The sequence below is a fragment of the Sander lucioperca genome, chromosome 20 (assembly GCF_008315115.2).
Source record: "Sander lucioperca isolate FBNREF2018 chromosome 20, SLUC_FBN_1.2, whole genome shotgun sequence".
Taxonomy (NCBI): domain Eukaryota; kingdom Metazoa; phylum Chordata; class Actinopteri; order Perciformes; family Percidae; genus Sander; species Sander lucioperca.
Window position 1 is genome coordinate 15,064,618 of NC_050192.1, and position 26,302 is coordinate 15,090,919.

Here is a 26,302-nt window from a genome sequence, read left to right on the forward strand (position 1 = left end):
GTTTATCTGTAAAATGAGAAAGTTTACTCCGGCCGGTCAGCCAGGGGTAAGTGCTTGGCTTTATCCATGGATGTATATTAAAACCTGGATTCAGTGTTCGAGGCGGACCACGTTCATTGCTATGAGAGTTGCTCAGTGGCGCATGAAGCCCAAAAAGTTCATCTTCTGCGTATAAAATTACCCAGATTATCGGCGCTGCTTCTGCACTATGGGGCCCATAGAGAAGACGCACTAGAGACCTCCGCCAGCCGAGCCGGCTACTTCCGGTTTAGCACTCAACCTGCTTGAATGGGGATTAATTGTCAACGAATTTATTATGTTCCATATCATCTTTCACAAACTGCCATGATTTGTTTTTCACTGTCAATCATTTTTGTAAATCATACTTTTCATATAATTACTTTTCTGTGAGTGTGTGAGTGTGTGTGTGTGTGTGTGTGTGTGTGTGTGTGCGTGCATCAAGGTCATTAGAGAGAACTGGTCTTGTAAGTAGTTCAGTGGATTTTTCTACCAAAAGAAAAGCATTTTTCTCATGTCTCTCTACCATGACATCATTATCAGGCATCAGAAATAACTAACAGAAATTTAATTCATAAAATAAGAAAAAGAAATGGGTCTTCATATCATTGGGATGGTTTGCTCCATTGTATGATTTCTCTGATGTATTCATTTATTCATTTTATTGAACATTAATTGAAACGCGGTGAGAAATGACAGTGCAGTGGGACAGAACGAAGCATCTGAATAATATTTCAAGAGCTAATTATCCTTGAGGCCCATTATCTAACTGGACTTTCCAGTTGCCATTCAACCAAGTCAAATTAATTCTCCATGCAAATTCGCCTCTTTCTCAGGAAGAGAAAAAAAAATGATGAATGAGCAATTCAACTGTGGGTGGCACTTCCATTACTGCCTCTAGTTTTAGAGGAAGATACAGGATCTGCCTCAAATTTAGGTTTTGTGGGTGATTGAATCATCTGTTTTGCCATTTCACATGTATTAAAAAGCAGAGTTTCAAGATCCTTCCATCAGTAAGAGAACATTCAGTTCATGGAAATATCTTTATCCAGATCAGCAGTAACCAAACAAAGCTTTTCATATAATGCTATAGCTATATAGGTTAGTAATGTAGGTGATGTAAGGTGTCTGAAACACTTTGTTATTGGTGTGGCAACAAAAAGTGCAACAGTATAGCATGTCACAGTATCAAAACGTACACATTAGTTCAGCTTAATGCACGAGAAGTAGCTTAAACAGCACAAGTTTTGTTGTAACAACAAAAGCTCATTTACGTGTGTGTGTGTGTGTGTGTGTGTGTGTGTGTGTGTGTGTGTGTGTGTGTGTGTGTGTGTGTGTGTGTGTGTGTGCGCGTGTAGATTAGGCCTTCTGCAGTTCAACTGAGAGGAAGTGACATAAAGATAACTGTAACTTAAAGGGAACTTCCAGGGTCCTTCCCTCCCCCTGCCCATTGGACAGGGAGGGTGAGGCCTTGCCTTTATGGAGATGAATGGATGAAGAAATCAAAACCTCAACAGGCTCTATTGTGCCAGAGCATCAAAAGGAGCAGTGGCACGGCAGCGGCTTTGATCATGAGGCAAACACAGGAGGGGAAAGGGGCTGTCCACCCCTGTTCATGAGCTCATAAAAAGAAACAAACACACAGGTGCAGGGACATACAGTGTAAGAGTGTGGACATGGACATACCTTGCACGCACAATCACACTCTTATACACATGCACGCATTGTCACATGAAGAACATGCCCGTCTGTGTTTGTACCTGAGGCGAAGTCACACGATCACTCAGTGTTTTGGTCACAGTGTAACGTTTCACCATGAATGCCACTGAGGGCTGAACTGGATTTACCACTGCTGGAGTTTTGGTAGAGTTTGCCAAATAAAGCACCACGCCTAATCATGCAGTTCTTCGGACCATATCATTGGAAAATACCAGTTTCTCCCGATACTCTCATCAAACATTACCAAAATGGTATTATGTTCAAATTAACTGAAGCCGTTAAAAGGATAGCCTTTGCACTGTAAAACCTAGTATAGGGCTTTAGCAATTTCACATTTATCAGCACCTACTACCCAGTATGGTCGATGATTCAACAGGCCAGCAGATCCCAGCTGCAGCTTATGTCAAATCACTTTTGGTCAGGAATGATTTTAATTATTTTCTCCAGCCTGAAACCTTGTTATGGTATTTTCATCAAGCAGCTGGCTGCACAACTCCAGCCTCTCCTGACCTTTTTCACACTGTCGTACTAATCTGTGCCCAGACACACTGTTTATGTTGCTATGTACCATGTTAGTTGACTGCAATGTTTGACCAACACAGCAGTATTCACTTCTATCAGGTTTTTATTTCAGGGTGTGTGCCAAAACTCACAATAGATCAAACATGGAGAACTCTAAAATTGCAACTGTTTTTTTTTCACAGAATTTTTCCACAGACTTATAGCAAATCTGCCATCTTAAAAGATGGTCAGCGTTTTTTTATGTGTTTTTTTGTGTACACAGTGTCAGCATTTCCTGAAAGTGACCAGGTGACACTAGATCAAAGAAAGTTTCTGTTAATGATTTCACCCATAGAAAAAAGGACAAAATACCTTAAAGACAAATGAGACATTTTGTACTAAAGTGACTGCGTGACCTACGTTAGTTTTAGAATTGTGTTTAGCAAAGTTCACAGCGTCCTGCTAATACTTTACCTGCCCAGGTCACATGTGGCAGAGTTCCCAGTGGAAAATGATCAGAGGGAGACATCCGTCCACAAGCTGGTGGTCACCTTGGAACAGTAACCTCAGAGTGGTCAAACAGTGGAAAGTCACAGCCAATCTTAATCAGGGGTTAATTCTGTGCACTGATAAGAGATTAAAGGGAGTGACTACAGTACAAATAACTGTCAAAACACACTGCACCACTACCAATCAGTCCATTAAGCATTTAATCTGACAAAACCATTGTTAAAACCCAGACTGCATTCTTTTAAGGGACTGTATGATAATTGTTGAGCTGGAGAGGGGGTGGGGCCAACCTTGATAGGTCAAAGAGAGGGTTAAAATATCAATAATGATAGATTTTGGGGAGAGGGCAATACCCTCACTCAAAATCCTTCAAAATAAAAAGCAAGAATTTAAGATGTGTAACTCAATTTAAACGTTTGATTTCGTCATACCGTCACATTGTGCACCACTGAGATGCACATTTATGAAATACGCAGTTTGCCAACATTAGGGCAAACACAATAAAATGATGTGTCCTGTTTACCAAATATTCCAGCAGCTGTGTGTCTTTACTAAAAGAACAGATACTACTGCCACTGAATGAGTCTTTATGAGCCATGGTGCACATTGGCATCTTTAGATCTATTTGTTTTTTTAGATGGTAAATCTCACAAGGGAAGGCTGAAATGCAATATAAATCTAAAATGTAAAAATAAAATTGATAAATAAAAGTCCCTTCACTGTTTTCTGTATTAAAGAAAACATCAAAAACAAAAATTACAATACCCTCCCCCTTTTCTGACCACCTCTCCTCTCCCAATAATTTGCGTACAGTCCCTAAATAGAAGGGTCAGACCCACAAGAATGTTTGTTTTTGATCAAATCTTGAACTTAAATGTTACGAAAACAGCGGCTGTGTTTGTTTCTCCATTACAAATGCAATTCCTTCATAAAATAAAATCCAAGAGCAATTGTCTGTATTGCCATTATTGTCTTTTCATATACCAAACTCACTGTCTGTATTGGAACTCATAGCAGTGGGTGGATTGTTTTGGTGGCTCATGGAAAATTGGACACAGTGATGTGAGTATGGGACTATTTACACACCAACGTAGTGTTGATGAAGGACAAACACAGCCCGTGAAAGTCAAGGTGTTCTCCGTTGTGGAAAGATTGCGATAACTTTAATCATCGTTTCCTAATCAGCTGAGAGGGACAGAGGCCTCTATTGGTTTTGGTGTGTTTGTGTAAGTGAGTGTTCTGGGGTCTTTGACAAACAAAGGCAGGGGTCCTCTGTTGACGAACCAATTAAAGAACAGGAAGAATGGGGGAGGACACACCGGCCCAGCATGCTTTGCCCATCACTCAAATTAGAGATGGCAAGTGGAGTAAAAACAATCACAATGGTATGAAGCTCTCTCGTGCTTTTAGGTATGGTTCCAGGATGTTTCCTGGAACAAATGTTCCAGGAAACCTCTATACAGTTTATTCACTGTGCATTCATGTATAGAAATAACTTAGTGATTTGATCTGTTATTTATTCACTCCCATTCACTCAAGCGTCAATTCCAGAGAAATCTTTTTAATATGGAAAACCACTTCCTTTTAGTGTGGTGACAGCCAGACAAAGCTGAGAGTTTTTCTTGCACTTGAATAATGAATGCTCAAAGGCTTGTTTTGTTTTTCATTCAAATTGTATTTTTATGTTCTTTTTTGCTGACTTTGAATTGTACCCAATACCTAAAAACATATGTATTATGGTTAAAAAAAAATCCAATGTAATTACTGGTCATTTTAGCAGGATAAATGTAGACTCACCTTAGACCCTTCAAAATTACCTTTTCAGATCTACTGTGTACGGGATATTACACTGTACTACTAAAGTAGTGATCACTTTGTATTAGTTTCTTATTAAGTAATACCATGAGGGAAATTGAATGGACTGTTGGAAATGGTTGGCTTTGTTGAAATGTTGTTTGTGTGGGATTTTCCGAAATGTCTATAGAAAACATTAATGGGAAATGAAGGGTACTTCCAGAAGGTCTATTGCTAAAGCAGGTGTGCAGAATTTCATCTGTATAAATACAAAGATACCACAGTGTTGCTGCAACAAAAGTGATATCTTTAACATAACTTTATATCCACCACAGGAACTGTTCCAGGAAATCCTAGAACCTTTTTACTAACACCGAACTTTACCTGCGTTTCATAACCGAGAACCAGGATCTAAATTTAGTCCCTGGTCTGCAAAAAAACATTGCAGATGAAACTAGAAGTATTTAAATTACAGTACATAGTTGTGCTACTATTAGTTTTCAGTGTTGACAGTCGCTGAATTGACTTCCTGGGATTTCTTAGTTTCTGGGACTTTTTGGTCAATGGGGGCCAAATAAGAGGCAGACCAGTGAAGCCAAAAGCTCAAAGCTACCACACACTCTGTTCTTTGTTTGGTCCTCGTCATGAGACCCTAATGGGAGAGAAAGGAAGTAAACCAAAGACACAGACAGAGAGAGGGAGTAAGACAAAGGTTCAGAGGTGAGGAACGAAGGAGATGAGAAGGGGTGACTCAAGCAGTGAGGAAGGTGAGGGAAAACGGCAGTGCAAAATACAGGGAGCTGTAGAAGAAGAAAAAAGAGCATGGCAATAAATAGAGATGGTGTGGGAGGCTTCTACTCACAGGTGTTTCTTCCCATAAAAGAGGGGATTCCTCCCTTGCCTTAAGGGCAGAAATGATGAACACGTTTGCGGTTGCCATGCCAACACTCGGTCTCTCACTCTGCTCTCGGCTGTGAGCAATCCTGATCATAATTACCCACAGTTCAAGGGCCCTCCGTAATTACCCACAATCCATCTGCACTTCATCTGAGAATGAAGAACAGAGAGGCAATGGCATTTATCTGCACATTCTGTCTCGTAAGACGCTGCATAGCTTTGAAAGGTTAACATTTGCTTTAAGGATACGTACTTGTTACTTCACTCTTTCTCTGCATATCCCTCCCACTACTCGCGGTCTCGCCTCCTATATAAAATAACATTCAATTTTTGCCTTTTTTTTAAATATGTGACCAAAATCACCAGGTATTGGGGATGGGTTTCTTCTCGTGGGAAGGGTTACTTCTTGGGAGCCAACATCATGCCATGCAGTGTTCTGATTAATTTAAAAACCAGATCAGCCATATTTTAGAGATATGTTGCTGATTTAAGCTCCAGCTCTGTCTCATGGCAGTGTGGGCAGTGAGTTTAGATGAACGGTGTTTGGCTTCATGCGATGCGTTTCACATTATCCGGCAAATCTCAGCAGACTTCCGCTGCTCCGCTCCTCTGTGCACTGGCACCACGGAGAGAAGCCAAAATCGTTACATTCAGCAACAAGGATACAACACTAATTATTTCTTTACCTATGTAGACATGTGAAAAGATTTGCTAATTATCTAGCTCACGTGTATTTGCTATAATTGGCATTCAACAAATCATTCATTTTGCTGCCATATTGTCCTCACCAATCATCCAGAGTGATAAATATTCAAAGACTTTCCAGAAGAATCATTATCACATGATGATGAAATTTAACATTGCCAATATTGACATATGAGGCGAAAGCCACACAGAAAATAATAATGACATGTTGCATATATTTATTCAATCAGTACTCTGTGTTATCTTCAACAGGCACCGGCTTCAGTTGGGGAAATTGTGATTACAACGCAAAAGCTAACAAATTACGGCAGAGGAAGGGAGTCTTGTATTAAACTGCTGAGCGTGGAAAGCATATTGACATGCAATTAGTCGGGCCATCATTAGGAAGCATTTCCTTGCTCATGCTGATGCTTTGCGATTAATTCTCATTATGTGTGTGTGTGTGTGTGTGTGTGTGTGTGTGTGTGTGTGTGTGTGTGTGTGTGTGTGCGTTTGCGTTTGCGTGGTTTGGCAAGGATAGGAAAGAGTGTAGTGTGACATTTCAATGCACAAGGTCATATTGCTGATGGGTTTCATTAGAGAAGCCCAAAAGACCAAAATGGAGGGTTTTTATGGACAAGGACCACCTTCTAGTAGTCTCACTTTTGAGATTTCTCAGATGCTGATGGTTCCTTTAAAAGGGGCATTTCACCAATTCCAATCGTGAAGAAACAGTTTACTCATCACAGGGAGTATCACTCAGCCTGTGAAAACTGTTGTATAATGTCTTCCGTGGCTCTGAAGGGTGCGTTCCAAAGTTTGGAAAAAAACCTGATGATTGACTGACGTTTTGGACAATTTTTTAACAGAAAGCCTGTTTTACAAACTGGAGTTTTAAGAGACATGGCCATTTAAAAGGCAAGGGCAGTCTAATGGAAGACGCTATCAAGTTGCAATATGGGGGATGTAGGATTATAGGAAATATAGAATCCAGTGTCTTTGGAGCTTGACCAGATGCTTTGATTTCTTTTAATCTTTTTGTCTTGCTAAATTGCTGCTCTAAACCAATTGAAAGCAGGGATGTTATTTTTTATTTTTTATTTATATTTTATTTTATTCTCACCATTTAGTTAATTTCAGTGTGAGCGCTCAGGTGTGAAGGATTGGAGCGTCAGGGCCGGGCATGGGGGGACCTTTTTATTGTGCTGGTGTCATAGGTGTCATGGTGCGGGGGTCTGCAGCTGCTTTCTTTGCTATTGTCACTGTGTCATAACATCAGGACCTATGGATTAGGGCCTCCTGAGGGTTAAATTTCTGCACAATGTGTCAGAGTGCCGCGGTGACATGTGGCTATTAGCCACGCTGGTGAATAAGTAATGATGTGACCACAGCAAAGATGGAAGATGAAACATAAACACAACGTGAACTGTATAGCTGCGTACAGTATAGCTTGTGTTTCTGCATGAGTAGCTCAATTATGTGTGGTTTGAGTGCATGACTCATGCTCATGTCTTTGCACACAGACAAATTTTCTTCTGAACTGTTTGTGATGGTAAAGTTAGTGTGTGTGTGTGTGTGTGTGTGTGTGTGTGTGTGTGTGTGTGTGTGTGTGTGTGTGTGGGTGGTGGTGGTGGTGGGGGGGGGGCGTGTACAGACTGCTGACCAGGCAGCCAGAGCCCTGGCCCTCACAGACACACAGTCAGCACAATGCCTGTCACAGCAGCCAGCCAATCAGAGCACTCAGAGTGCGGGCCAAAGGGCAGACAGGAACCAATTGTCGTGACAGGATCCTCAGATGCATGCTGATGTCTTATCTTTGTTGTTTAATGACATCGAAGCTCAAAGAAAGTCAGCTAATCACCCATTTCCCCTATAAACATGTTGGTAACAATCTGTCACCACCTGGTTGGTGTCTTTAATATATCTGCTAGAAATCTGCTTATAAGCTGAATTAATTGAATTCTAACTTAAAAACATGTCTCAAAACATTGATTTCCCTCTAATTAGGATCAAATCATTATTTCCAGGAAACATCCTAGGAAATTAAGGACCTGTAAAATAAAGCATTAGCATTTTATTTTTTTCAGCACAAAGATCTAAATGCTGATCCAAAGCCCTCTCCATGCCACCAGAAATACAGTGCTGGTAGAGAAATACAAAATCTTTGATTCATTTGTTTTGTTGGCGTTCAAATGTAAGTACAATAAACTGGTATCTGCCTAAAAAGGATGTTCATGTTACTTAATCCCCCAAATAATCCCAGATAAAATACTTAAGTCATGACCTTAGTATTCGTAATAGGTACGACCCTGGTTGTGATTGAAAAAGCAAAATTAACGGATTTAATTTTTTAACAGGTCACAATCAAAATAGTACTAGTAGACATAGGTTTCTTCACGCGTACAGCAATCTCTATGGTTTCTACAGTGTTCACCAAATTCAATTACGCCTTTTTATCACCTTTTTAATACACATAAAATGCAATGAAATACCTTTTGGACGGTCATACTGGTTAAAGAATGAATATCAGGCCTACAATTATTTATTAAGTGCACAGATTTATTAATATTCATACCACATTTTTGTCAGTATAGCTGCAATAATTCTATATTGTATATATAGAATATGATATTCTATCATATAAATAAAAAATTCAAAATAAATCAACGTGACCTGAACCGAAATCATTTTCGCAGAAAATTGATGGATTAATCAATTACAAAATAAACCATGCAGATGTCCCAAATCTCTTATTTGTGATTGCATTTCATTTAATGCATACACAATTATTATTATTATTATTTCCAAATGCAGTGATTAGAAGATTTTATTTACAGTATAAAATGTTTGCAGTTTATTTGCTGTGACCTGATCATAATATTGCATTCTCCTCTTGCATTTTGGTTCTGGTTGGCCTTGAATATTTCCTTCAGTGTCAGACATGGGTCAAACCTCTTCTTTGGACCATACCAAAACATTCTAAAAGTAAAATACAAAAACATCATTGCCCTGATATTGAACTCAAACCACAAAAAATGCTCATCTGTTTCTTGTCATCCACACCATGTCCTTTGCGATTGGTACATGTTTTAGAATGGAAAATCAGTGTGGGGGGGGGGAAGATAATGGCCTTTACCTGGATTCAGCTTATTAAAGTGAAAAAGTAACTAGCTTTTATATTTTGAACATGCAGGGTACATTGAGAGCTCCCTTGGACCATCTTTGACCCTGCTGCTCTCCCCTCCCAGGGTCGTGGGCCTGGGGGATTTAAGGCTTTGGTCTCAGTATCCTCTTAAGACAGGGGTGGGGCAGTTAAATGGATCAAGTCACTGGAGGGAAGTGGAGCACTTAGCTGAAACTTTCATGTATACAGTATAAGGACGGTATATACGGCAGCTCTGCCGCTGAGGATTAACCACCAACCCAACTGCTTGGCGGGGGAAGGTTTTCTATAACGGTTTGAGCAATAGACTTGGGAAGTGATTATTGACTGGGAAATAATTTATATAAATAAATTATAAATTATTAAATTTATAAAGGTTTAAATGTCTTTATTGTCATTCACAGAGAAATTAAATTTGTCATCTGCATTTAACCCATCCTATAGGCCTACATGGGAGCAGCGGGCAGCCGCCTGGGGACAAACTCCAGCCTTTTTGCCTGTGCCTTTTGGTCATGGGGCAGTTACAGGAGAACTAAAACATATATGTTTTTGGTGGTGGTGTTTTTGGTCCCCAAACCAAGGATAAAACCCAGTACTGAGCAGTGCATACTTCTTGTGAGGCGACAGTGCTAACCACTGAGCCACCGTGACGCCCTAGCCTAATAAGTTCCCTCTTATCCTAATTAGAATAAGAGGTGAAAACTCCATTCAGAATGTAAACCATGTATGTCAACTGTCAAGGAACACTTGCATTGTCGCTTTGATAGCTCAAATTGCATCCATATGGTCGCCTAAGGAGATCCCCATTAGAGGGATGCAGTGAAAATATAGCACCTGTTTTCAATTTATACATCAAAACTGTGCTAATCTTTCCTACTGCAAACTGTTTTACTACCTCAGTTCTAAATTTTGGCAGCTTGCCAGTCTTTTTACATGGTATACACAAAGACCAACCCAAACCCACAACCTGAGCTATCGCAATAAAAGCTTGTTCCTATCCAAATGATCAAATGGGATTTGCTGTTATGAAATTTCCCACACTAGGCCTGCGGCCTGTTCTGTCCCCTCCTGCAGTACTTACACGTGCGCACATAAACACTCACCATGTGCACACAGATGATAGAGAGCTCAGATACCAATGAGCTAGGCTAATATGGATGTTTTCATGATGAAAAGTGCCAGTATAAAAGAAGCTTGGCAGCAGACAGAGTGTACTTGAGTGGTTTCATGTGTGCAGCGCGTGTGTGTATGTGTGTGTGTGTGTGTGTGTGTGTGTGTGTGTCCTCGAGCTTTAGGGCCATAGGGTCCTATTTTAATGATCTAAGCACACGGCGTGAAGCACATGGTGCAGGTGCATTTAGGGCGTGTCCAAATCCACTTTTGCTAGTTTGACGGTGGAAAAAAGGGCCAACAAAAGGGTTGTACTTAGTGTCTTAATTAATCATAGGTGTGTTTTGGGCGTAACATGCAATAAACCAATCAGAGTGTCATCTCCCATTCCCTTTAAAAGCCAGGTGCGTTTGTACCTTGGCGCATTGCTATTATGATGGCAGATTTGCACCGTAATATTTTTATTTGTAATCTTTTGCATGTTTGTGTGCTGCTGCTATTCCGTGTGTGTGTGTGTGTGTAACAAGCATAGTGTGCGCGCGCTGTGCACGATAGGCGCATTTTACTAATTCGATGTTAAAATACCAATGAAATGCTGCACTATTGACTTTAGACCAGGTTTGTGTTGGTCAATGGTGCGATCACTTCCCGCTGCCTCAAGATAGCAATACGCCAAGAATGCACCTGAACACACCTCCCTGTAAGACCAGCACGCCCATGGGCGCACAGATGGGGGCAGGGGCATTTGCTATTTAAACGACGTGGGCGCCGGGCGGGAAATTGACAACTGCGTTGGTCTTAAACTAGCAAAGACACTTGCGTCGGGCTTTGTGCTGCACTGCGCCGGGTGCAGGATAGGGCCCGTTGTCAAAGATGGCATCAATGACCTGCCACATATGCTGTCTATGTAACACTAGCCTAACACTGGGTCATGTTAGATTTCTCTTTCGCCCAAATGAAGTTAGGCAAAGAACAAACAAACATTAGTTTAATTAACACCATTAGTGTCCAACATGTCCAGATAGTGAAAAGAAATGCCAACATAACTAGAAACAAATACATTTCACAATTATAAATGTCATCTAATGCAATAAATACTACCATGTTTCATTCTTCGATTTGTCCTCCTTTGAATTTCTGGCTGGCTGGCTGGCTGGTTGTACACACAAATACACGCCCACACATGCACACAAGTATAACCCATGGAATCTAGGGTAAATATCCATCTTGAACATCAGGAAAAACATACAGTACTTATAGCCTAGAAGAAGCTTAAAAGGGAAGGTGTGAGGGAATGTGTAGAAAAAGCTACTGAACAGTTATCCAATGTGGCTGCCAGATTAGGAGTGTGACCAGTTGACCTGACATTGTTACATAATGCTGAGTCCAGACAGTAATCCATTCAGCAACCTGGCCTGGCCTGCATGCAGCACACATGCCTTAACCTGTCCTTGACAGGGTTAGTACAAGTGACAGGAGAGCTGTCTCTCAAAGGAACATTTGGAAAATGTATTTAGGCCTATATATGTATATTCTTACTGTGTTTTACTATTTTACTGCCGGTGACTGCATCTAGGTATCCCACTAAAGACCTGGGGTCTCATTTATAAAACTGTGCATAGGATCTTTACTAAAAGTGTACGTACGCCCCCAAAAAAAATTCAGATTTATAAAACCGCACGTACGCACATTTGTAAGCAATGTTCCCTTTATAAATCACAGATTACCCACAAGTGTGCGTACGTGAATCAGCCTCTTATCCCGCCCTGTACATGCCCATTTTTAACCATAATTAGTCAATGCAAAGCACCTCATGAATGCTGATCAGTATGTTAATGACCCTGGCAGTTGTTCTTTCGTCGCCGAATCATGACAACTGGCGGGGGAAAAGCTAAAAACTTCTCAGACGCTCGGGAATTGCTGCAAATTGAATTATAATTTTGGCCTGTTCTCGCACAGTGTAGGTAAACCTGATCTATAACTACATGTATTAATAATACGTCCAAAACAGCAGGTATTACGGCACTCGGGGATAGCTTCGCTATACCAGACCTATTTAATAAGATTTAACAGAACTATATATTATATCCAAACAAGCCTTAGTGATAAAGTTGAAGATTGATGATTTACTTCCTTCTTACAAGCGAATCCACTGGTTGGGATGATTTCATTGGAATTAAATGCTTTTGTTGTTTTTATGTCCCAAGGCTATAAGTATTTATTCACTTTTTGTAATGTGATCTCTTTTTTTTTACCTTGTTTATTAATTCAGGGAACTTCCACTAAGAGAAAGCTTCTCTTTTGCAGGAACGCCCTGATCGCATTCGCACAGTTACACACATTCACATGTAGAAGCTGCCCAGTACAACCAGTCTGATCTGCTGAGCAGTTGAGTTTAACCCTCATGTTGTCCTTGGGTCAAATTTGACCCATTTTCAAAAAGTTTCTATATCAGAAATTTTGGGTTTCTTTCAACCAAATTGTCAAAAGAAATAACATGGATGGTTCCATACAACGCTCTTCACAAGTAAAATAAATGATCAGTTCACTACTTTCATTGAATTTGGGTGTTTTATTCAATGCTATAGCATTTGAAAATAAATTCATAAAGAATGTTGAAAAAGGTGACAAAAATGTCAGAAAAAGCTTCAAAAACGTTGGAAAAAAACAACGAAAACATTAAAAAAAAAAACATCGAGAAAAGTGACAAAAACATTAGGAAAAATGACAAAAGTGTCGTAAAGTCGACCAAAACGTTAAAAATAAGTTTGAATTTAAAATTTTGACCCAGAAAAACAAAACGTTGCATGGTCGACGGGAAGACAACACAAGGGTTAAGATAAATCTGAGTTCCCCACCCAGATTTATCTTGTTGGTCCAGGGATTTAACCGACGACCTCCCGGTCATATGTAAGCTCGCTTCTCTAACCTTAGGACCACCACTGCCTGTTTGCATGAAATTCTAGATAATCTACAGTCTTTTTACAAGGTAATCTTTGATCTTTACATGAGGACACAGCTACAGTAAACATGCCAGCAGAATATAATACATGTATATCCTGCACACATGTTGAGGAATCTAACCCCAGAACGACGCATGACAAATTCAGGCCCCCAGATTTCCCTGGCACAGAGCACCAGCTGGATCGATTTCAATCGACGGCTTACCAAAATGATGTGGCTGCCACCGGACTAGCATGATGGGGCTAAAAATAACCTTGGCTGACCCCAAGGCTCTGATCTGGTCACGTACCCTCTAGTGTGCCTGGTTTAATGTGTCCCCAATGAAAACCATCAAATTACAGATGCAAACGCAGCCGGACCCCTCATCAAAACTATTTCAGCTCACTGACACAGTTTACTAAGGCAGTAATTAGAGCAAAGGAAAATGGGAGGCATCCCAGGCACGCGGAGAAAAAGAGAGACAAGGGCAAAAAATGAAGAAAAAGAAGAGAGAACGAGCAGGGTGGACAGTGACAGCTCATCAGCGGGCCACAAGCCATTTTATTTATTTTTGCTCCCTCCCTTCAGCATTTCCTCTACATCCACGGATCAAAGGATTGGGGAACAAAAATAAAAACCCTGACGATGATTTCCCATGAGAGCTGCAAACAAGTGCATAGCACGCGTTCATGTGAAGCCATGGCAAAACAGCTGTGTGCGTCTGCTGGAACGCCTGGTTGGCCAACTGCCTGACTGCCTCACTTGCTGCTCAACTGGTTCACACCACCAAGAGAGGAAAATGATTACAATAGGGAATTCTTCAGAACTTGACTGGTCCTTGTCTGGGGCAAAGTCTTGTAGAACCTGGAATTATCTGCACATTATACACTCAAATACTTTGGATGACAGGATTGTGGGATCCATACTGTGTGTTAAATGCATTATTTAGAGTGTGTGGGTAAGGTGCGTTGTCAGAAAAGTTTGCCGGGGGGATGCAGGGGGCTTGTCTGTGATGGAGGAGTGCTGATGATTATTATTTTTATCCATCCATGATGGGATCTTTTTCATATCCAAGATCGTGTGATGGCTGGAACCTCTCCCAGCATGCACTGGGTGAAAGGCAGTAAACACCCTGGACAGGACAACAAATCTGTCACGGGGCTGACACTCAATATCATTACACCTTCGCCCTATCCACTCCACCTTCATTTGCACACTTGCATGACGGACAAAACATACTGAGGGCTATCCTGCATTATTATTTTGGAACACATGTTGCATCTGTTTACAGGTGGAGAATAGAGTACTCTTTTTCATATACCTTTCTCTGCGATACAGAGTGCCCTCCCTCAGCTGCGAGTGTGACCTTACGTTAACTGACAAGTGCAAATGAGGAGAGACTGTTTTTGGATAAGAGTCATAGAAATATAAACTAATTCAAGCTGATAATAACTGTAAGCAATTTATTATTTTCCAATTCATACACTCATGATCGCAGAATGATCATGCAGGAGAGGTGGAAGGTTTTTCTGCAGGGAATACGCTGTTGCTAACACTGTTGCCGGGTTGAACACATTTTCTTTGAAGCATAATCCAATAAACCATTGAACTCTTTGTCATTTATGTAAATGTTTCATAAGATTAAAGTAAATCAACCCTTGAGGTTCTTCCATTTCCCCCTGCGCAATCTGCATGTACATAGCAGTATATCCCTTAAAATGCAAATACTACCTTTATAGGAACACAAAGCTTTGCAATATGTATGCAGTGTGTCCATACAGTGTTGTTATGTTGGAAAATAGCAAAAGCCATGCACAAATGTGTTGATAGCATGCATTTTCTCAACTTGTATGAGTGACAAAGTACTAGAAACAGGAAGCAGTGTAAATTATCATGCGGTGAATACAGAGCATCACTGCCAGTTAGCCCAAAGGCTATTACTCTGCTCTCATCTGCAGCCTGCGTGTGTACATTTACATAACTTTGCAGTCGGCAGGCAGGCCTGTAGCAAGATAAGGTTCCCTGGAACTCTTTTTCCTTCACACACACGCATACTCACACACACACGCATACTCACACAGGTTATCAGAGGTAGCAGAAGATAAGTGTAGAGTTCACAGAGAGCCAAGGTCATGTCAAATGTTTAACAGTAAAACTGGAATATGTATACTTCCTGAAATGGGACAGCTGGCTTCACAAACTTTGGCCATCTGATTGTGTTTCCATGTGCTACTTTGTTTTCATACTCATGTCAGTGCATGACATATAGTATTCATGTATCATCATTCAAATACTGCCAATTGCATTTTCATCCTTGGACAATCATTTACTTTTGACATGCACATGCAGCAACATGCTCTTCTGGAAGCCTCATTAAGTTATTGTTGGTCTTATTTAGCTAATTTTTTTTTTTTTATGTTTTTAGACAGCTCTGGGGCTGTTTTAATGTGCCATAGGCTATAGGTGCTTTCTATGAGCTTTACTTATAATATTTATATAATAAATGTTATTTATTAGTTTAGAAACTTTCAAATTTCTTTTTACGTCAGATTTTGGTATATTTAGTGTTTTTGTCATATGTTGTTTATCTTTAACTCATTGATATTGCTGCCCTCTCTTGGCTAGGACGCTTGTAAAAAAAATAATCTCAATGAGGCTTGGTCAAAATATATAATTAACTATCATCTCTGTCCTATGCATGAACTCTAATTTCTTTTTATATATATATATATATATATATATATATATATATATATATATATATATATATATATATATATATATATATGTGTTGGTCTCAATTGTATGACAATAACAGCCAAACCTCATTCCATGTGTTAGGAATAATAAGTATATATGTAAGGCAAACAAAAGGTAAACAAATACCACAAGTGAGTTTAGGTACCCAATTTATAACTGAGAACAACTTGAAAGAGTTGATCAGTAGTTTGTGGTGAATTACACTACAAACTGAATTTACCCTCCAAACCAAGAATTTTCTTGTATGTCTCTCACTGCAGAGCTGCGGAAGAAAAGGGAGGGGAAATGTAACTCAGAATTGCCGCCACGTGCGCTCAAATGCCTGCTTTATTATAATAACTGTTTCTGGATTGGTCCAGATACGAAACGCGGTATTTATATACGAGATCTAATTGGTCGAAGCCTCCGAGTCCATAGTGAACACAGCGCAAAAGGTTCCAGACAAGGGATTCTTGGGTGTCTCGTACTATGAGAAAGTAGTGCGCGGTGAAAATGATTATTTCGATGATATGTTTCTAATAAAAGTACGATAATATTACAATACGTACCCAGTGGTTTCATGTGAATGTGTATATAGTGTAAAGTGGCGAATTTGCGCTGGAATTAAGCGAACGTGTCGACTTGTATTGGTGGCGGAGGGATATCACTATCCCACTGCGCGTCAAAATATTGGCTCAGGAAGACCGCGCCAAAGCTCAGACAGCGGCCACTCTTCAGGACAATAACACGCTGCGGAGGCCCTTTAAATACATTCTGCTGTTGATACGGCTACAATACAGATCGAAGTGTCCGTGATTTTTGTTCCTTAAGAGGACTGTTTTCGTTTTTTGTGCTTGAGTCGAGACACAGAATTCAAATTTCATGCCGGTTTTCGGGAAACGGTATACCACTTCACGGTCGTGAGACGACTTTGACGGGTGCGGTGCAGCGGAGTTGGCGCACTGCTGGATTGGATATATTATTCGCTTGAAGCCAAGACGGTACACCCCACCATACTGCGCCTGAATTCACTCCTCTGCTGGTTCTTCTGACTCTCAACGGGTGAATCGGGATCGTTTTCGTCGGCTTTTCAGCGGGAATATGTTGTTGTCAAAGTTTGGTTCATTTTCGCACATTTGCAATCCTTCAAGTATGGACCATCTACCAGTGAAAATACAGCTCCAGTCGGGTAGGTTGCCGTTACTGAACGTTACTTTTTCACCCCATGTACAGTGAATTTGATATATAACAACTGATAAGTGGTATGAGAAACGTACGTTAACTATATTTACTCCGCTCGATTAATTTAGAGTAAACTACTCTTGCAGCTGAGCTAGTGCAGCCAGTAAACCATAACAACCTGGACTGGCACTAAGCGGTGGTTGGTTACCTTAACATTCTTCACTTTTACTTGCAGTTAAAGTGGAAAAGGAGCCCTTCGAAAAGGTTTACCAAGTGGGATCCGTGCTGGGCAGCGGAGGATTTGGAACAGTGTACGCCGGCAGCCGGATATCTGATGGCGCACCGGTAAGAATATGCACAGGGATCGGGGTCTATGTTTTGATCTTGCATGTGCCGCCATGAAAGCCGGGCGGTCCTTGTTCGCCACCGGGAAATACAATGTAACTTCCACAATATTGAAAGCATTTGCTCACGATTTTTCGTCTTTATTTTTGTTATTTCAGGTGGCTGTGAAACACGTTGCAAAGGAGAGGGTGACCGAGTGGGGAACAATTGTAAGTAGTCATCCCCGATCTGTTTTGTTTTGGTCCCCCCCACCCCCCACCCGCCTGCTGCTGGGTGGAGGAGTTGTGATGTTAAAGGCAGAATAATGGCTGTGCATTATTTTCATTTTTTTTTTTTATAAATTCTCCTTCATATGTTACAGAACGGGGCTATGGTGCCTTTGGAGATCCTGCTGCTAAAGAAGGTCAGCTCGTCGTTTCGCGGAGTTATCAAATTGCTGGACTATTACGAGCGGCCGGACGGTTGGCTGATCGTTATGGAGAGGCCGGAGCTCGTCAAGGACCTTTTCGACTATATCACCGAGAAGGGCGCCCTGGACGAGGACACGGCTCAGGGATTTTTCCGCCAGGTTTTGGAGGCGGTCAGACACTGCTATAGCTGCGGCGTAGTACACAGAGACATCAAAGATGAAAACCTGCTGGTGGATCTACGCACCGGAGAGCTCAAGCTTATTGACTTTGGCTCAGGGGCGATTCTCAAGGACACAGTCTACACCGATTTCGATGGTAAGCAGCCACCACCCGCCCACCCCCCCCCCTAGTACATTGATCGCTATTATAAAACGTTACAATGCGCGATGTGTAATTTGTTGATATGAATACATATCCGTGTGGGCTGGGTTGTATTTGTCCTTGATGCTCCGCTGTGCTATATTCAGACACGGAGGCGTTCACGAGGCTGTGACGCATTGCTCTGTTTATGGTCGAGGGTTTTCCTCGCCCAGGGTCTCGCGGCTCATCGTTAACGCGGCTGTAAATCGATGCTGCCAAATGAAAAGCGTCCGGTGTTTTATCGGGCTGTATGACGCGCATGTTATGGATTCATAGATATGACTCACAGTTTATTAATCTTATTGGTGGCCGTTTTTCTTAATGTCTGATTCATCCTCGTCTTGTGAGATGGAGTGCACTGTTATGTGTCCGGTTGTTATTTTGTTGGTAATGCTTGAGTAAGTGCAGTTTGTGGGTATTAGGTCAGTGCCACGTAACATCTGTTTGTTGTGAAACCCGAGTCGGCGGTTCACGTGATGGGCTCACATTGCCTTTTTTTTTTTTTTTTTTTTTTTTGGTATCCTAGTTTCTCCTTCCAGGAGGGAGGGGGAGAGGGAGGGGGAGAGAGTGAGGAGACGCAGGCAGGTCACGCAGTTTGTTTTATGGCTAAAGGAAGATTGAAATCATTTCTACTGTGACTCAGCCATTTTAGACACAGCCCCATTCGTTTTGTTTCATTCAGTCTCTTTGCTGTTCCCATATTTTGAGCACCAATGCCCTTTTTCATATTCTTTTATATTACATCCAAACCCTTTAAAAGCTCTCTTTTTCACAGCGTCATACTATATTTCACAACAGACACGCTCATCATCACTCACCTTCCCCATTTTTGTTTTTAGGTACAAGAGTGTACAGCCCACCAGAGTGGATCCGCTTCCATAGATACCACGGTCGCTCGGCGACGGTGTGGTCGCTAGGAGTGCTGCTGTATGACATGGTGTGTGGAGACATCCCCTTTGAGCAGGACGAGGAGATCCTCAGAGGGAGACTGTACTTCAGGAGGAGGGTTTCAGCCGGTGAGTCAACCACAACAACGCACATAACACAGGAGTTGACTCTGTTGCCCTCTAGCCATGGTAACTGGTACAGCCCTAAGTCCACCTCCTGGTTTGACTATATTATGCATTTGATGTACACAGGAGTAATACCTCACAATCATAATGGATTACCTGCTGAAATGGCTGGTAGACAGATTTATGAATGATAACTGAAACTGAGATTTTAGCTGTTATGATTTCCCTCGGTGCACTTTGTGTAACAGCCCTGGCATCCCTAGGGAGGTAACTCCATTAAAGGACGCATGTTCTCTTTCTTTCTATTGGCTGTCTGTGCCGCCTACACACTAGAATATTGTAGATCCATACAAACTTGAGTCATATGCAGCGCAGCCACATACAGTACAGAAAAAAAATAAATAAATAAACACTTGGTAATTTCTCTCTTTGAGTTGAGAGCCTCTTATACTCAACATTGTTTGTTTCCTTCTTCATCAGAGTGCCAGCAGCTGATCAAATGGTGCCTGGCCCTGCGGCCTTCAGACCGGCCTACACTGGAGCAGATTTGTGACCACCCTTGGATGAGGGCGACGACAACCGAGTCACCCAAGTCACAAGAGGAGCCGGTCACCAGTGAGATCCGCCTCAGGACCATCGACACAGACTCTTCGTCAAGTACAAGCTCAAGCAAGGAGAGCCTCTGAGGACGGCTCTGATGGACCCAAAAGACTTTCTGGGGAAAGAAGGAGTGTGGCTGGAGGGGGTGATATGGACTTGAGGCCGGAAGCCTGTAGCCCAACTGGCCCATCAGTGGCTGGGCGCTTGACTCAGCTGCTCCAGCAAGAAAAATGTACTTTAATTTTTCTCTTTTGTAGGGAATTTCTAATTTATTACTATTTGTTCTTCCTTATCTTATTTTCCCCATCCTCTCTTTTTTCAGTTGATAATACTTGTTTCCTATACGGGAACTATTTTCTTTTATTTATTTTTTTTGAGCGGTCTTACCAGCACTATTTATTCTCCCCTTCTCCCTTTTTTAACTTTATTTTACTCGTTTTGTTACTAGGCTGGTATATGCAGCTGGCAAGGCCCTCCTATTCAAACATGGCTGCTCTCATAGAGCTTGGAGAAAACCTTTTTATTTAAATGTTTTAATTTTGATTTTGTAGTGCCTTTTTCTTTTGGAAAGCTGCTTTTCTGGGGGGCTTTCATCAACAACTCTATGTTTTGGGTTTGCTCGTGGCCTGGTGGGCTAAGTTGCCTGTGTTGTGATGGAAGGGGGGAGGAGGTTAAGGCTGTGTGTTCCCCTCCCCCCCTCCATCACTGTAAGCCAACAACCCACAGCCAAGAGGCTAAGATAGCATTAGATGGAGAGAAAGAGGTGGGGGCTCTTCCTGACAATGGAATACTTGAAAAACACTTGACTCAACTCTGTGTCGCTCTCTTTAACGCTGCTCAATCACTCTATAGCCTGAACAGGTGTTTGGAAACTGGATCCTGTCTTTTCTGAATGTCTACAAAATGTCAACCCCCCCCCCCCCCACACATACACACACACACCTTTTTCTCTCCCTCTTGTCCCATGCCTGTTGCAGGGTGTGTGGCCCTCTTGACTTTTCTTTTTTGCCTCCTGCCATCTCACTGCTTGACACTACATGGCCCCCGCCCCTGGCCTCCCTCAGGGTTTGGGGTGTGAAATGCACAATCAATGCAATATTCATGGTCTCAATTATGTATTTTGTTTTCAACAAATATTGTACAGCGTGTATTTTTTTTTTTTTCTTCTCTTTTTGTGTGTACATTATTTTTCCTCCCCAGTCTGCATTTAATTTATTTGTAAACATGTACACATTCCACACTCTGTGGTTATTTATTTATTTATTGTCTACGCTTAAAATCCCCTCTAAATTTTTGGCATATCCTACTCTGCCTTTGGTTTGCATTCCTATAACTTATTTTTACATTTCGCCATGTTTTTTTTTTTTTTTTTTTAGATGTGGAGAATGCACTGAAGCAGTTGTCGATGTAAAGCAGAATAAAACAAGTTTACTTCAATTTGAAAAGAGCATTTGAATGTTATTTAACTACTTTAAAAAGTCTGTTGGTAATGTTGAATTGCTAATTATGAGAGAAGTCCATCTGGTGTTTGTACTGTCAAGATTCATTTTGAATTCTATGGAAAGCTAAACTACGGGTGGAACAGCTTTCGTAGTTGTCACACAGCCTCATATTGGATACCTTTCAGTTTAGCTGTGTGACTTGTGGCTGTGAAGGATGGATATTGCTATTTTTTGATACAAAAGTTTCAATTAAACTCCCATTTTTATGTACAGAAATAAGTCTGGTGTCTTGATCATTTTGAACATGGTATGTTGTAGTTACACACATTTTAATCCACAACCTTTGGTATGATTAACACACACTATCGCACGATATATTACGTTCTTTGTGGAAAACACGTTTACCTCATATTTTAGAGATATAGCACCATAGTAGTTTGTAAATCAGGTCTTAACACCTTGCACACACCTTAATTAAAGCTATAGTGCGTAGTTTCTGTCGCCCCCATGAGGAATTCTAAGTAATGCCAACAAAACGGTCAGCGTGTCCACATGATACAAGCCTTCCGTGATCACTCACAGCCCCCAACCCTCCTCCATGCAGTTGCTAGTAGCCAAGGAGGACACGGAGGATTAAAAAAAAAAAACATGATGGACTCTTCAGAAGAGGTCATTATCTTCACTCGAGATTCTGCGCGCGAAAGTCACCGTACGACACAATCTTCTGAACATAGCCATACTGAGAAATACAGAGAGAGTTTTATGGAGCTGATAGTCTTAATTAGCTTTGTAGCAACTCATCATGTTGCATTAGTTGGATGACAACCTGCAGCAACCACAGGGCTAATAAGAGACAGATGTGTCTTTGAGAGCCGAGGGGAGGGGAGGAAGGGATGAAGTGATGCTGGCATGACAGGAAAAGAGAGAAATTGGGATGTTATGCATCATCATACACATACAGCCTCTAAAATATAATGCAACAGTTGCTTTTCCATGTTAAGCCTCCTGCTTTCCTACCTACAGTACAATAACACAAGTCATTCTGTTATTGGATGCAGGAAGGCTATAAGTAACAGGCTGATGACATAGTGTCTGTGCATGTGTATACAGTGTTTATGTATGTTTGTGTTTTTTAGGAAGCAGGAGTGAGTTGAATGGTTTTATGTTTTTCTGGTGAGGTGCTGCCCCCTGTGGTGGGTCAGTGTCATTAGCTTTCTCCTGTAATACTTTTCCACTGATTATAGTTAAAACAGCTATTGATTACTTCCGTAAAACCTCTTTCATGATTATGCATATAATGTTGGGTCTATATTCATATTTTTTATTTCTACAAGATATACGCAGACAGACATAAATGGATGGACACTAAACCACTTGTGAAAACCACACTCTTCAGACCTCACACCTTAAATCATTATCCCTGTGTATATGGAAAAAAAATGTGTATCAACAGCTCATCCAGAGACCTACACATGTCAAGTTAAACTTAACTGGCTGCTTCTAATTCTAACCCTGCATTTGAAGACTTCATAAGACAGCTGGTCCTTAAATCTTCTCAGGGATCTAATTCACAATGAAGACATTGATTTATATGCTTGGGGAAAAAGGAGAAGACTTTTCTTAATTACCATTTGGAATATTCATCAGGAGAGGGATGAAACACACAGAGACTGTTTCACCTCAGAAATTCCAGGTATCCCCTCAAATTCTGAGCAATTTCTACTCCTGCTCCATCGAGAGCATCCTGACGGGGAACATCACTGCCTGGAACGGAAAAAGCACCTAACGGCCTAAAGGATATTTACACTAGGCATTGCAAGAAAAAGGCTGGGAGAATAATTTAAGATCCAAACCCCCCCCTCCCCCCCGAGGAGCTTCTAGAGAAGAGCTCTGGTTTGAAATTGTAGTTTTCTTACAACTTTATTTGAGACAAAACCCATGTCTATGTAATGGCGAGTCCTCACATTATGCATTCTCTTATTTAAAAAAATGTATCTGAATGTAAATTAAGAGCAGAAAATTTGCTTTTAAGGAACAGCTAGACATTTTGGGAAATAAACGGGGGTGGGATTTCCTCCTTTCTGGTCCCCCCCCAAAGTAATCATCTACTTCACAAATAGCCTAGACCATATATTAATTATATACCTAAAATAGAAGTATTTTATACTAAGTTAAGCGCTGTAAACATAGTAAACACAGGGTAAATACTTCCCACAATGTTGAAATGTTCCTGTAATGCTGTAAAACTGTAAATAAAACTTGAACCAGGATCACTCAGCTTTCAGTGAGGGAATGGGGGGGAAGACTACAGCTGAAGATGTCTCTTTTAATCAATCTTAAACTTAATTCCTTACAAGCACCCCTGTGCATGATCACTGGTGTCAGTCTCAGTACGTTGACAGCTGTGTTTCTATTTGCAGCCCTGATAGTCTATTGTCTTTGTGTCTCCAGGCTTTTTGACATGCAAATGACCCGCAACTTGTCTTCATCAGAATGCCTTCTGCTCATCACTGACAATTAGTTAGACTCTATAAAGATTCCCCTGCTTTGTAGCCATCTATTAAAAGATCAAATGGTATGAGTTAAGGGAACATAGGTATCTTTGTGTCCAAAACATTCAAAAGAAAAACATCATTTTGATGAATTTAATCAACAGCTGGTCTGTGCTAATGCTGTTGCCAACTCCAGCTCTCATTGCCATGTAGCAATTGCTAACCTTAACCAGTCGGTAAGCTTAGCTTAGCATAAAGATTGGAAGTAGGGGGGAAAGCTAGCCTTCAAAAGTTAGATCCACCTATCAGCATCTATAAAGCTCACTAATAAACACGTTATATCATTATTTGTTTTATTCATACAAGGCTAGCTGTTCCCCCCCTTTTCCCAGTGTTTAAGCTAAGCTAATGAGAGTGGTATCATTCTTCTAATCTAACGCATGGCAAGAAGGCAAAGTGTATTTCCCAACTTTTTTCAGTTCACAGTGTAAATATGCAACTTCTTTAAAATGCGGATCTGTGAAACAAGCATCAGTGCTGCTAGACAGTTATGGTTGGGCGGCGTGGCGAGTTGGAGGTGTAAAGAGAGACTTTTTGGGTAAATTTGAAAAGAATTGTGTCGGAGGTATTAAATATTTTGAAAAGGGGGGTTCTTGGTTATACATTAAATGATTGTGATTGTGTATTTTTGTAATGTAAACCCTTCATTGAAGCTGAGTTCACTGCGTTTTCTCTCTGTATTCTCTGAACAAAAGTGTTGGCACATTAAGGCAGTCGGTGGTGGCCGTCATAGGTGACAACTCGACAGACACAGAGGAAGATGCCAGATGGACTCTGGGCCCGAGGGCCCCGATGGGCACAGATGGGTGGGTGGGTGGCACCCACACAGGCAGCACAGGCGGCAGCGCCAGCACAAAGACAGGGAAAAGAAGAGCGAGATCACACCACCAGTGATACTACACTTCACAGTACTTCTCTCACTGCGTGTGTGCCCATGCATCGGACCTTTTGATTAAGGACATGGTCATTTGAACGCATGAGTTTGCATAAATGCATGCTGCTGAATGTGTGCATGTACGTACATGCATATGTCTCAGTTCTCGAGTCTGTGCATCTTCTCACACAAACATACACTACAAGTAGCAAATATATAGCCTGGCTCCGCCCTCCTACGTACTTACGCTCAATTTTCATTTCCCTTCAGTACTACGTCTGGGGTTCGCGGTATAGTTTTGGGTTTTCTACAGCCAAATTTTTGGCGGTCCAATCAGCAAACAGAGGGAGTGGCTGAGAACGATGACGTTGAGGCCGTGCGCTAGAGATGCGCTACAGATGCGCTACTAGAGATGCGCTAGAAATGCGAGCGAAGCCATTCGATCCGTTGTGGCAACGCTGCCGAATATCCAGAAGTTAAAGCCCGAGCAAGAACAATATTTGCCAGAGTGGTTGTGTTGGTGGCCCTCCTCCCCACGGGGTTCGGGAAAAGTTTGATTTTCCAGCTCGCTCTGTTAGTGGTGAAGGAGTTGTTTAAGGCTAACGCTAGCGATGCTAACGCTAAATATAAGCTTTGTCTGTCAGTCTCCCTGTCGGTACACGATCCGTTCTGCCTGCACGATCCGTTCTGCACATGCGCAAAATGTTCGCGCATGCGCGGTTGTACGAGGATTTACGACACTGCACGATCTGTTCCACGCTTCCGGTCGACAGCCAAGCTAACGTTAGTTTAGCTAACAGCTAATTCGGCTAACTGCTAGCTGAGACAGCATGTAATAACTTTAAAAGACCCTCAAAATAAAAACGTTGCTCAAAATAAAACAATAATAAACGTTGACATATATAACAGCTGTTACGTCAGTTCTACTTTACTTGTGCTCATTTAAAATACAATCACTCAATACTTGTCTTTATTGTTATTGCTGTGAAGTCTTAATTTAGCTGTGGCCTGCTTTTCCCATTACGTTTGAGTTAACGTTATTTTAGACTGAATCTAGCTGTCAGCTAGCGGTTAGCCGAATTAGCTGTTAGCTAAACTAACGTTAGCTTCCCGGTGGAGGCTAGCCATAGGCTAGCGTGGAACAGATCGTGCAGGTCGTATGGATACGTAAAACAGTATTATCTTGCGCATGTGCAGAACGGATCGTGCAGGCAGAACGGATCGTGTACCGACACTCCCCTCTTGTTGCACATGCGCATGACATACTGTACGTCACGACCAAACGTTAGCGATTGGTTATGGCAGATCCAGAGTGGCTCTGGGCAGATCCAATAGTTTTAAACTTCAACAGAGTACCCGCCTTCAAGGAAGTTAACACTTGTCAATGGAGAGTGGCCAGACTCTATGTACAAATGAAATGTACCAGAGTCTGGTAGACCAGGCTAG

The 26,302-nt window shown here is 41.4% G+C and overlaps 1 protein-coding gene across 1 annotated transcript; it reads left to right on the forward strand.

Moving 5' to 3' along the window:
• Positions 1–16,783: 16,783 nt before the first annotated feature.
• On the forward strand, positions 16,784–21,706 carry pim3 (Pim-3 proto-oncogene, serine/threonine kinase). Its single transcript, XM_031284870.2, has 6 exons — positions 16,784–17,267; positions 17,496–17,605; positions 17,764–17,814; positions 17,967–18,330; positions 19,215–19,391; positions 19,869–21,706. Exons 1-6 carry the CDS (start codon positions 17,180–17,182, stop codon positions 20,072–20,074), a joined length of 996 nt encoding a protein of 331 aa, XP_031140730.1. The 5' UTR covers positions 16,784–17,179; the 3' UTR covers positions 20,075–21,706.
• The last annotated feature ends 4,596 nt before the right edge of the window (positions 21,707–26,302 follow it).